General features: G+C 31.0%; 1 protein-coding gene across 1 annotated transcript; it reads right to left on the reverse strand.

Annotated features, from left to right (window-relative positions):
* On the reverse strand, positions 1-6572 carry LOC130815231 (serine carboxypeptidase II-2). The gene is made up of 10 exons (XM_057681623.1): positions 6224-6572; positions 5965-6072; positions 4493-4588; positions 4286-4378; positions 3278-3363; positions 2927-3187; positions 2679-2812; positions 986-1081; positions 621-726; positions 1-517 (listed from the first exon to the last, which is right to left on the reverse strand). The coding sequence occupies exons 1-10, from the start codon at positions 6531-6533 to the stop codon at positions 356-358; spliced, it is 1452 nt and encodes a 483-aa protein (XP_057537606.1). The 5' UTR covers positions 6534-6572; the 3' UTR covers positions 1-355.
* Between the last annotated feature and the right edge of the window lie 7349 nt (positions 6573-13921).

The following is a 13921-nucleotide window of genomic DNA, read 5'->3' on the forward strand; positions in this document are numbered from 1 at the left end:
TGATGGGTTTTCATGTTAGCAACTTGACAATTACTCCTTTCGTGTCTTTGAGTTTACGCCACAAAATTTAAATTTGCGAGTTTTTTGAGTTATGTTACAAACTCAAAGCCACATATTCTTAATTTGCAACGTGAAATAATTTGGCACTATACCTAATATCATCTAGAATTAAAGCTTCAACCAATATAAAGTAACACCAAAAGATTTGCAGCTGCAAGAGTTACTTATTGTATTATTCCTTGTAGTTCTGAAGAGCATAAAACATAAGAGGGGCATTCCAATAAAGGAATAGGTACTATTCTCCTCTCTTGAACAGATGGACCCTTCAACAAATGCTTAAACGAATGCGATTGTGTTACGAATCACTGACTTGCTCGAGTGTTGGCATAGACTCTCCGGCTAGGAAGGACTTGGCAAGCGTAAGAGACAGCTTAGATCGATGTAGTGGAACTTCATGACCCGCTCCTCTAACCACAACAAAGGTGAGGCCTTTGTATTCTTGTGTCCATCCCCCAACCTGTTCATGCCATCACAAACCAAATCCGAGCAATTGAAGGAATGAACTTAGAAAACTGAAAAAGAACCAACCAAACGTCATTCTAAGCACTTCGTATGGTTACCTGTCCATCCTCGTACCAAGGACGCCAAGGCTTAACAGTTGGAAGTTTGAGAGCGTTTAAATTGTATCTTGTTGATGTAACAGGGATTACTGCATCAGTGTCACCGCTGCAACGAACGATGTTACCCAACAATGAGATTGGGACATAGACAACGGTCATATCTCATATGATGAGCGACTATTAAAGCTCTCACATAAAATGGTTAAATATCGCAACAAAAGACAAACAAATGAAAGTATGATCTAAAAGGAAGAGCAATGAAGCAACGACTTTGAGTCGTATACTTATGGAAGCTCTTAAGCGTTAGAGTATGAATACGGTTTATAAGGAAAGAATGAGTAGATAGATTGATAGAGTATGAAAACCTGAACATCCAAACTCGAATTCCAGCATCTATAAGCTCGTGATATATGTCGTGAACTGAACTAGCTGAATCCTGCCAGTTGCTATTTACTGTTAGACTGCAAGATATGAAAGAAAAAAGTGTGAGTTTAATCCATTTATAAAGAATCAAGAAGACGGAATTGTGTAGATATGAATGTATAAGAATACATTGTAGAACCACGATCATAAAGAACTTCTTTTGGCGTTATATAGGTGGCAAATAGGTCATTGGCATAAGGTCGACATTCAGATCATACACTTTCAAGTTAGCGTTAATTCTCAGTCACCTTTGTTACATGAATTTTTCATTTTACCTCAAGTGCCGGTGTTTCATCCCTAATACTTAAATATAGGTGTATCCGACACTTCATTTTAGACTAAAAATCTTGTATTTTTTCATAAATTTACCATACATGATGTTTAAATCTACACCCAACCCGATACTTGTACCCGAATCTATGCAACAAAGATGATCTAATCATTTTTGATAGATTTACTTTCAAATGAGTAAGCTTCATGACAACCTAGTACATACTATATCAGAATTACCCACTATAAAGCTCATGTTTTTCTTAAAGCTACAAGTTTTAGCTATTAATTTCCTACATCCTCTACCTAATACATCAATCCTTGTCTCTCTATCCACCTCTTAGTTTTATCTACATTTGACAATCACTCTTTCAAAATTTGCGCAAACTCAATTTTCATCCATTTAACAATCACAATGTATACAGAAACGTCATGTATCTTATCATTCAGTCTTGATTTTCTTCATGTTCTTCCACCTTGGGTGTGAAGAAACTTGAATATAACACTAAACTGAATATTCCCTCTATTTCTTCAAATTTGCTACAATTCATTTAATATCATCCGAGAATTTTGCTAAATTTCTATTTTTGGAAGCAGTCCACATATTCTCTTGATCTCACCCACAAACTCATTCTTTCTTTTCATCACATCCACAAACTTATTCAATCTCTTCATCTCAACCATACATTTCTTCCATCCACTTGATTGTTAATCTTGATCCCTAGAATAATACTAACTTTTGTTTATAATAGGCTATTTGACAAAAAAAAAAAGGTAATTAATGTTTAAACAAAAGTTGGTATTATTTTAGGAAAACACACCCCTAAGTTGGTATTATTCATGGTTAATCAAAAGCTGGTATCTGCCATGTTTGGGAACAATGATTTTATTTGAAAATTTAGAATTGACTCAAATTTATTGTTTGGCAAATCAAAAATTTTCAAATTTGGATTTAGATCAAATTCCACCATTGTTTTTAAAGTAGTTAAAGTTTAGAATTTGAGAATGACTACCCAAACCTTGTCATTGTCAAATTCTTATTTCATAATAGAAATCCATAATTTGAAATGAAATTTTTGTTCCCAAACACTACAGTAGAGAAATCAACAAAAGTTACATTATTCACGGTAATTTTTCCTATTTAATACCTAAAGCGTCCTATTACTAGATAAGATAAAAGGTTTCTCTCATGAACAACAATGGTCAAACCCACATAAATGTGTACTAATCCTTGAAAATCATCTACAATAATCCCACATACAACCCATATGCAACAACTTAGATGATCAAGATAGTTATACCAACAAATTTTTGATTATCCATCCTAATAACAATTCTTGTCATCACATTTTCCTTGAGAATTACCTGCAAGTTTCCCATGTAGCAGGAGCAAACTGTGGATTAACATGTAGTGCTTGCTGAACTTCACCTTGATTGAAGTATACAATCGAATGCCTTTCCGTACATGGATCATATGCTTCATTGAGGTGACCAATCATCTAAAAAAATAACAAACATAGCATTTAGATTTATTTACAAATAATATCCTTAGCAACAATCTGATAGAAAAGAACTTTTCATTACATGTTAAAATAAACATACATAGCACGTACCAATCTTTTCAATAGCTTATGCGGTAAAGAAGAGTTTGCAGTACACGAGGGGGTATAAATGCTATAAGGATCAATGTCTCCGAGCTCATCATTAGCAATGCCTAGTATTTTTTCACACGATTCTGATGCATGTACAAATGATTCCAAGTCGCATAATTCATTAAGCAGCTTGTAAGTTTCATCAGAAATCAAACCAGACGACCACATAAATTGGAAGACCCCGAGGTGGTCATAATAATCATCAGTAAGGGCATTTCCAACCTGAAATGCATATAATGTACATACATAGTTGCTTATTTTGAAGATAGACAAGGAAATATCGTGTTTCTCGAGCAAAAGAGTAGAGCATACCATATAACCCTTCAGATTGATTGTTTTGTCATTAGTTGCGTTGTTATACCTTACGATTGCTTGGCTGAGTTGGGGCACATAATGCCCTGAAAAACATAAATCATTATTCTTTCCGGTGAGTACCAAGTTTCTTATTTGTCCGGTAAATGAACTTAAAACCGTACCTAAAAGACCTTTTGAACCGCACAATGCGACAGTGTATTGATAGCATTTAACAAGAAATATCGTACCATGATGCCATCATATAATTAGACACTTTCTAAAGAGGTCGAGCAACCATAATTATAAACTTTACTTCACATTGTACCATGAGTCCACTCATATGTTGTTCGGGTGGCCTGCTTTAGCTTGGGGCCTAGTTCCAATGGCTTTTTTCCCTCTGGAGTTTTTATGCCGGCGGTCTATGTTTCATCTATATCTGTGTTGTTTTCCTTTTGGTTATATAAATTCCCAATTTCAAAAAAAAAAAAATTAACACAAAGCTAACTAAGTGAAGTAAATCATAAAATAAGTTAAATGTGGTTTTTTATACCTCCTCCTCTAATAAAATACAATAAGTCAAGCCCCATGATAACCAAGATACAAAATTTAAATGCAGCTACAATCATGGTACGGTCACATAACAAACTTTTGGATCAATCATGGTTTCGCAAGCATTGCGACCTATATTGTGGTCACACTAACCTTCAGAAATATTACAACGTAGTTGCAATGCGGTTATGTAATCGATAATTTAGAAGCATGAAAGTAACCTATTGAACATGCTTTCAAAAAATGGATTAAAAAGAAACAAAATTTATTTTGAAAACAAAATTTTCATGTCAAAACAACATTTTATTCCTCCAATGCCATGTAAGTCACCCCACCTAAGCAAGGTAAGGCATCACATCGTGCCTTACCCTCGTATAAACAAAGAGACTATTTCCAAATCACCCTTGATTTGCAACGTCATTTAAATAAGTGCACATGATTTAAAAATCAGTAGAAAACAAATAAAGCGGGGTGTACCTCCATAGCTCTCTCCGGAAATGTAAAATTCCCTCCCCTTATAATGTGGGAACCGCTCAAACCACCCTAGCAAAAACTTCAAGGAGTCCTGAGCTACAAGCAAAGAAAGGAATAGTTTATACATGCAAAAAATCATTAAAAAAATAAATAAATAATTTGGTAAAATACCACTTTTTCTACAAGTGATTAGTAAATATCAAATACTACCTGTCCTTTTATCTCCATTAGTTAGCAAATCAGAACTAGTATTTGAATATGAAAACCCAACTCCAACTGGAGCATCCAAAAACAAGATATTGGCAACTGCAAATGAAACACATTGTTAGAATATAAGTACTTTAAGGATCACCTTTTAGCATGACTCACCCAAGACTGAAGATAATATACACATCTCACATGAATCTATTTCTTATGGTCATACCAGTGTAACGTAATTCGCTAGCTAATTTGCTATTTGAATTCGCAATTCGCTCAAATTTGCCTAAGAATAGCCCAAAACCGACCATAATTCACTTTTTTTCGATTTGCGATTCACGAGGAGATTAGCGATCATGTGACACTGGGTCATACACAAAGACATACAAAAAACAGATTTGTTCATCAACAACATTTCATTACCCTAATGCCATTAAGTGGCTCTAACCTAAGGTGGGGTTTGAGGGGTCTGGTGTACATAAACTTACCTTTCATGGCCCAATCTATATGTTTACAGTGAAATCTGCTTTTGATGGTGATCTCACAACATTATGCAAAAGAAAAGAGCTTAAACAGTTGAAGGTTAAAAGAAGTTCCCAATAGAAAAACTTCTATCATTTCAGCTGTTTATTAAATTAAAATTCACAACTTAAAAAAGTTTGAACTTTACTTCCAATACAGCTCTATTACCAGGTCCTGCTTCATGTTCCAATATTAGATTACAAGCAAACACTAGTATGGAACAGTCTCACAACTTAATGTTACAACAAGATGATGTTTTCAAAGTTAGATATGGAGAATCATGGGTAGCCTGGTGGTTGATCATTGTCCCTTTCACCCTTGTGACAAAGTTCGATTCTTATGACCAAGAGGGAGGATTATGACCAAGAGGGAGGATTAATTCTCTACCCTAAACTATAAGGATTCTCTATTCTATAATCCATAATAATAATAAGGAAAAAATTGTCCTAAATAATCAAATCTATTGCCCATCTGCAGTGAATAATCTCTACTATTGATTATTTTTAAATTATCCAACTTTTGTATATTTTTACCTCATGTCATTTTTAATGGGTTACAATAGATACCTACTAGCCGTTACATTAACTTATTCTTCCTACTTAAGCTTCTTCGTCGGTCTACTCCTAGGTCTCCTACTCTTCTTTGGTGGTAGGTAACTACAATAGTCGTTTAAAATGTGACAAAGGGTGCTGTCAGCAAAAAAATATATAAAGATCGGATTATTTTAAAAAATCAATAGTAGGGATTATTCACGACAGATGAGCAACAGATAGTTTTACTGACGATAATTTTACAAATTAGAAATGAGTTGTTATTTGTCTAGAAAAACTTAACATTTCACAAAAAAATTAGTGTGCTGCAAATCAAATCTCAAAACTTCAAATAAAAATAAACCAAACAGTCACACAAGTATCAAGTAGTATCAAATTGATTGGCAAATCCATAATGTAAGTTAAGTATACCATTATTCCAGGAGAAGGGATTCAAATAAAGAGTTTTCCCATCCTTTTGAATATGGAATGGTCCAAGTTCTTCTGCTTCCCCAAATGCAATGGATGAACATCCAGGCCCTGTACAAACAACCATCAAATCAAATCTTAAACACCGAATTTTTGTTGGGAAACCCATCATTCAATCGATATAAGCAAAAAAAAAACCCCAGAAAAATCAATTAAATTAATGAAAAAAATTCAAAAAAATTAAGGGAAAAAGGGGGTAAACCTCCATTGAGCCATAGAAGAAGAGGCTTAGAAGAAGGATCTTCAACTGCCTCAATAAACCAGTAAAAGAGTGCTCTTCCAGATTCTTCATTGACAGTTACATACCCAGAATATTGTTCAAACCCAACATCAAAATTCTGGCCTGGAAGATAATTAATTCTATCTAATTTTTGTTGGGCAAGTGTATCTGAAGCTGAATTTGGATTACTACAACTACCCAATTGACAATTTACAGAAAATATGAGAATCTGAAATAGAAGAAAGAACACCCACTTAAGATTACCCATATTTTTTGGAACACTTAACGCCATCCTAGATGCTTGGGATATAAATAAATAAGGCAAGGATATTTTTTTAGTATTTTTTTTATTTCTTTTTGTTTTTAATTATTTTGCATTTTAATGACTTGGTATATGTATTACACTTTCATTAAAAACTTACCCGCCTACTTTTTACCATTAACATGGCAAAACTTTTGATATACTTCATATTTAAGAAAATAATTAACACATTAAAATATGTAATATTTGTTGATTGACTATAATTAACACATTAAACCTATAATTTTTTTTCCTAAATTACAATAATTTAATGATTAAATTTATACCCTATATGAATTAATATTATAAAATAATATTAGATAGTCATATCAACAAATATTTTAGTACCCGTGCTTTACATCGGAATATATCTATTTTTAGTACTAAAAGAGAAGAACTGGTACAGTTAGATCCAATGGATTGTGAATTTCCTGCCTTCAACGACAATAAAGCCAAAAGGCATTCTCATTATTGATAGGTGGTGGGTGCTGTGGGGACAACTGACAAATGACCTATGTGTGCTGCAGATGGATTTTTCTTCTAAATAATTGTAAATAAAAATTGCAAATAACCAAAAAAATATATAACATTAAATAAACAAAATAAACACATAAGTGTAATTCACTACTTTTTTGAATAATCATTATTTACTTGTATATTCTTATTTTTCTTTGGTGTTTTTTCATCGTACAGCGTACTCAATATATTTTTATTTAAGTATTTTATATTATTTATTATATTATAAATTTTTGACGAAAAATAAATATGTAATGTACACTCTACCCTTACTTTTTTATTGAATGTTTGGTTAACTTCTACGTTCATTTCTTTAGGGTTATAATGATTTTTTTGATATAAATAGAAAAATTGACCTAGAATAATTTAATTTTTTATTGATTTTTCTATAATAATCTCAACTTTTGATTAATAATGAATTATCTAAATTTTAGGGTCACTTACTCAAGAACATTGTTGCCCAAATAGTGATCGATTTTTACTGGTTGATTGCCATAAAAAAATAAAAATAAAATAAAATACAGAAATATTAAAACTTAAGAGTTAAAATCAAAAAATAAAATTGCTTGGTTTCTTTTTAAACTTTTTTAAATTTTTTAATTTTTATAATTTAATTTTGTATTTACTTTTTAATTTTTTTTATGTAAAATAACTTTTGTATAGATAAAATGTTACTTTAGTGTATTATAAAAAATCAGTTGTTAGTTTTTATGCAAAGTCATTACGTAACAAATAAAACAAAATAGAGAAAGTAATATGGAGCAGGACCACGGTCCGAATTAGATTGATTTGCAAGTCTAGCAACTAGGAGTTGTATGAACAGTTGCTCCGGGCCCCCACTTAAGTAATATGGAAGTTGTAGTGAACCAAAGTCGTGGTGAAGAGCTCTATTCTAAACCTGATCACGGGCGGCCCGGCTCGAAAAGCTGAGGGTTTGGGTACCAAAATATGGCCCGATGGGCGGGTTTGGGCAGAAAATAAGTGGCCCAATTTTTTGGGACGGGTTTGGAATTGGTGTTTGGCCCACTGCCCGGCCCAAAAGGAGCTAAGTTGGTCCAATTAGTTACATATTTTGATTATTTCATATGCTAACACTTTTTTTTCCATACTGCATCAAGGTCGGTCTACCATTTTTAATGTTGAAGAGGAGGAAGAAGAGGTAGATCGTGAAGATGACGATTGTCAAATCACTAATTAGTTACATAATTTGATTATTTTGTATTTGTTTATTTGAATTATTTGTAATTTGTGTTTTAAATTATGTATAATATGTAACAATTGTATTTGTTTATTTCAATTATTTGTAATTTGTATTTTTAATTATGTATAAATAATATATAACATAGGCCCGCAAGCCCGCAAATTACGGGTTTGGGCAAGAACTTTTAGGCCTGCACTTTGGCCCGGCCCGGTGTTTGATCACGTCTACTCTATTCCCAATACATACCGTTACTTTTTTTGACTAGGGATATTCTAGAAGGTAAAATGATTATTAGGGTTGGAGAGAGGAAAACAATAATTTATAATTAATAACCGTAATTTCTCAATCATAAAAAAAAGAAAATAATAATAAAATAAATAAAACTAAAAAAGTAAATTAAAATCACAATAACTACCACCCACCCTATTAAATTCTATCACATAGGAGTGATTTGTTAAATTTATAAATTGAATTATTCTCCCCTATTCAATAAATTTAACATTAAATATCATGTGATTTAATTTTTTTTTTGTTTCTTGTTGTTATATCACTTTATTTTATTTTATTATTAACTAAAATTTTCCCCATTAATTTTTTTATGTTTAAATACAAGTTTATAAGTATGATATGATTGTAAAAGAAAAAACGATCAGTCAAAATAAATACAAAAATTATATATATGGAAACAACAGATTACTCATAAATGAAATCTTTATTAACAAACGGAGGAATTATCAGTTACGAGAATATTGTCATAGATTTATATAGTCAAACTGTCGGACTAATTTCTAAGTATGTTGAAAGAATTTACATAAAAAATGTGTACTCCTAAATTAAAAGATTCTTGTATGAGTCATACATAATGTCATTCTAGTTTATCAATACATATTAATAAAATTATTGAACGATGAAAAATATTATTTTTTAGAGATTCTTGATAATCATACTTAGTAATAAGTATGTTGGAAAATATAACAAATTTTATCTTTAAAAAACCTTTACAAATGAAATTATTTTAGTAGATAGATAATACTTACCTAATCTAGAATCTGATTTTGTTTAGAGTTGGAGTTAAATCAAGTTAAGTATTTGTATAATTTATTATAGCAATTTCTATACATAACCTAGAATATATATTTAATTGAATGAAAAATTGATGCATTCGATAAATAATTTTTTAAAAAAAGCAGTATTAATTTTTGCGTTAAAAAAATCACGTATTCGATAAATTTAATCACAATAATATATACATGCATTATTTTTTAAAGTTATATTTTTAGATGATTCATACTCATAAATTTATGCATTGCACGAATTTTCATACTAATTCATTAAAAATTCACTTACAATCAAATAAATTTGGTTAATAGAATTCAAAATAAGATTAATTATAGATCATTCTAATAGGGTTTTCTTCTACAAAATCGTTAAAAAAAATTTTGAATGGTATTAATATCATATGATTTTTTTCATTAAATATAATATTTTTGCACATACAATCACATATATTTGTATCACTTTAAAATTAAATATATATCTTCACACTCACACCTCTTGGTTGCCGGGGTCTATTATTTTGAGGATCAATTTCAAGTCGAAGGACTTGTTAATCGCATCCTCCTTTATGAGTATGGATTGTCCCCTTTTTTTCCTCCCCAGACTCATAGTATTCCTATAGGCGGGGAATACACTGGGTATGATGATGATGATGACACTCACACATCAGATAATTGTATGGGCATATATAGTAGTTACTTCTATTTTTCTGTTCAATTCGTCCCATAAGGTTTGTCCCATTTCTATTATTGGTAGTGATTCATACTTTTTAAAATTCTCATACACATATTTAGCTTACTTTTTCATTTCACCCACATATTTATGTCATTTTTCTATATACCTTTTTATCACTTTACTCGCTTTCCTTTATTTCACTTCAGTTGTACAGGGGGAAGGGCTAATTCTATGGTGCACGTGTTGTTTGGACTATAGGGTAGATTGAGGAAAGAGAATGTACAATGTGAGATGGTTTGGGCATGTACATAGAAAGACTTTGACGCCCCCCATCAAGAGAACCAAATGCATCATAGTGAAGGGTAGGAGAAGTCGAGGAAGACCTAGGAAAATGTGGAGAAACAAATTAAAAATGACTTGCATGACTTATACCTCACTGAGGATCTAACTAGAAATAGAGGTCGTTGGATGTGCCTTATCCTTATCTTAGACTATTGATACTCTCTCGCTTACCAGCTGATGTTCTTGTTCTTTTCCTTACCTTTTACATACCATTCTTTTTTTCGTTTTTACTTAATTGTTTTTATTTTATTTGTATGAATTTTATTATTTCGAATTTTATGTTTAAGGGTTTAGCTTGTACAGTAAGATGCAAGCTTGCGGATTTAGTTTCATTCAATTATTTTCGTTGCAAAAACCTAACATTTTGAAGTTCTTTTTCACACCGAGGAATTCTTCGGCCGCATCCTTTTTTTGTGTATGAGTTGCATTTCTTCCCTTTCCAAACCCTGATTATAATTTCCTATGTTAGAATACACTGGGTATGATGATGATGAACACAACACAAAGTAGAGAAAATAAGCGAAAATGTGTGGATAAGAATTAAAAAAAATATGATAGGTTATTAATCAAAATAAAAATATTACAAAGTAAAAGGGACAAACTAAATAGAAATGTGGACAAACTCATGCAACAGAGGTGTCTCCAAGAGTTTGCATTGTGCAAAAACACATTATTGGACGGTTAATAAAAGATACAATCAAATTGTGTGACTATATTAAAAGTTAGAGTAAATGTGAGAGGATTTGTGAATAAAAATTAAATAAAACTAATGGAAATATTATTCAAAATATAAATATTGCAAGGTAAATAAGACAGACCAAAATAGAAATATTGACAAATTTATAGAGATAAAAATAATATTGAATAATTTATTTTTTTGAGTATAGGGTAGGTTGAGATACATTGAGTTGAACTTTAAAAAGTTTTATAGACTGTACAAATTAATAATGTGCATTTTCTTTTCTAAGGAGATCATTTTCTAAGAACTCCAAAGTTAAATAGTATTGAAGTTTTTTCTAGTGCCACGAGGGAGACCAAGATATGATAGAACACATTTTGAAAGTGATGTGGACAATAAGATAATGCATATTTAGTTGACCGTACATGTTAGAAAATTCCAACAAAAATATAAGATCTAAAACTAATATAAGATGCAAAAATGACAAATATAATTCTTTAACACATGTTTATTTATGAATACAAATAAACAAATGAAAAACATTTTCATAATAGCAAACAATACAATTAAACTCACCATATTTTCTCATTTACCCTAGATAAAAAAAATTTTATCTAAATAAATATTACATAGTGAATCTCTATTTGTAGAGAAAAATATTTCTAGATTTTTGGTGAATTTCTTTTTTGAAAATAATTTGTAAATTTTGTAAAATAATCAAAATAATATATATGATGAAAAGAAAAAAAAATGTCAACAAATCAACGCATGACATGAAGATCTTTCTTTAACTTGTTTGTTCAATTAAATGTTGTTGTCAGCAACATTTTGGTGAAAATCTCATCTAACAAACACAAAAATAACACTATTTAGAGCTTCAAAATAAATATCAAATTGTGATGAACAATTTTTTCTCCCTATTAAGGATGCTCTAAAAGGGTTGATATAATGTTAAATTAGGCCGGACTTATTGTGAATGCCAGCATATTAACTGGGGGACACAAGTGCACACACTTCATATGCCAAGGAGATATATACCATCCCAAAACTATATGGCAATGGGAAGAAGGTCTCTAATAACTTATAAAGTGTGCACACCATTTTCAATTTATCGATGTGGGACAACTCATCCCAACACCCCCCTCACATGCGAATCCCCGTCAAGTTCGCATGTGGGAGTAATCAATTAGGGTAGGAACGCCATTCTTTTCGAACCTACCATTTTTAAATTATTGATCGAACCATCGGCTCTGATACCATGTTAAATTAGGCTGGACTTATTGTGAATGCCAGCATATTAACGGGGGGACACAAGTGTACACACTTCATAAGCCAAGGAGATATATACCATCCCAAAACCATATGACAATAGGAAGAAGGTCTCTAATAGCTTATAAAGTGTGCACACCATTTTCAATTTATCGATGTGGGATAACTCATCCCAACATATATGGAGAAATTTAGTGAAGGATTCATAATTACATGACACACCTTATTGCACAATAAGAAATGTTGGAAATAATAAAATTATATGGTTAAAGATTAGAAGTGGAGAAAATGAGTGAAGATGTGCAGATAAGAATTAAATTAAAGATGTATTATGTTATTAATCAAAATAAAAATGTTACAAAGTAAAAGAGACAAAATAAATAGAAATATTGACAAATTCATGCGACAAAGGTGTCTCCAAGAATTTGCATTGTGCAACAACATATCATTGCACGGTTAGTAAGAGAATGGTGAATACGATTAGATTGTGTGACCATATTAAAAGTGAGAGTATATGTGAGAAAATTTGTGAATAAAAATTAAATAAAACTAATGGAGATATCATTCAAAATATAAATATATTGCAAAATAAATAAAACGTATCAAAATAGAAATTTTGACAAACTCATAGGGATAAAGATAATATAAATTAATTTATTTTTTTGAGTTTAGGGTAGGATGAGATACACTAAGTTAAGCTTTAAAAGATTTATAGGCTGCTTATATAAAAATATGTAATTTTCTTTTTAAGGGAGACTTTTTTCTCAGAACTCTAAAATTAAATGTATTTAGAAGTGAGAAATCTTAGAATTGGATGATTTATTGAGGAGTTTTCATGGGTGCCACAAGGGAGACCAAGAGATAATGCAACATATCTAAAACTAATAAAGATGCTAAAAATTGAAAAATGTCATTCTCTAAAAGCGTTAACACATGGAACAAATTTAATGGAGGATTGATGATTACATGACACACCTTATTGCATAGTCAAAACTAAGAAAGGGTGAAAATAACAAAATTTTATGGTTAATGATTAAAAGCGGAGAAAACGAGTGAAGATATGTGGATAAGCATTAAAGAATATGGTAGGTATTAATCAAAATAAAAAATGTTACAAAATAAAAGAGACAAACTAATTAAAAATATTGACAAACTCATGCAATAGAGGTGTTTCCAAGAGCTTGCATTGTGCAACAACACATTATTCCACGATTAATAAGAGAATGGTGGATACAATTAGATCGTGTGACTATAATAAAAGCGAGACTAAATGTGAGAAAAACTGTGAATGAAAATTAGATATTACTAATGGAAAATATTATTCAAAATATAAATATTGCAAGGTAAATAAGACAGACTCAATAGAAATATTGACAAACTCATGGAGACGAAGATAATATTAATTAATTTATTTTTTTGAGTATAGGGTAGACGAGATACACTGAGTTGAACTTTAAAAAGATTTATAGAATGCATATATCAACAATGTGCATTTTCTTTTTTAGGTTGATCATTTTCTAAGAACTCTAAAGTTAAATGTCCTTAGTGGCGAGAAATCTTAGAATGAGATGATTCCTTGAGAAGTTTTCTCAGGTGCCACAAGAAAAACAAAGAGATAATGAAACACATTTTGAAAGTGAT

The sequence above is a fragment of the Amaranthus tricolor genome, chromosome 6, assembly GCF_026212465.1.
Source record: "Amaranthus tricolor cultivar Red isolate AtriRed21 chromosome 6, ASM2621246v1, whole genome shotgun sequence".
Classification (NCBI taxonomy): Eukaryota; Viridiplantae; Streptophyta; class Magnoliopsida; order Caryophyllales; family Amaranthaceae; genus Amaranthus; species Amaranthus tricolor.

Coding starts and splice junctions, on each gene's coding strand:
- LOC130815231 (XM_057681623.1), bottom strand. CDS start 6,533: ATGGCGTTAAGTGTTCCAAAAAATATGGGTAATCTTAAGTGGGTGTTC. Junction 1,082..2,678: donor GCTACATGGGAAACTTGCAG/GTAATTCTCAAG, acceptor CATATCTTGCAG/TCTAACAGTAAATAGCAACT. Junction 518..620: donor CTTGGTACGAGGATGGACAG/GTAACCATACGA, acceptor TGGCATGAACAG/GTTGGGGGATGGACACAAGA.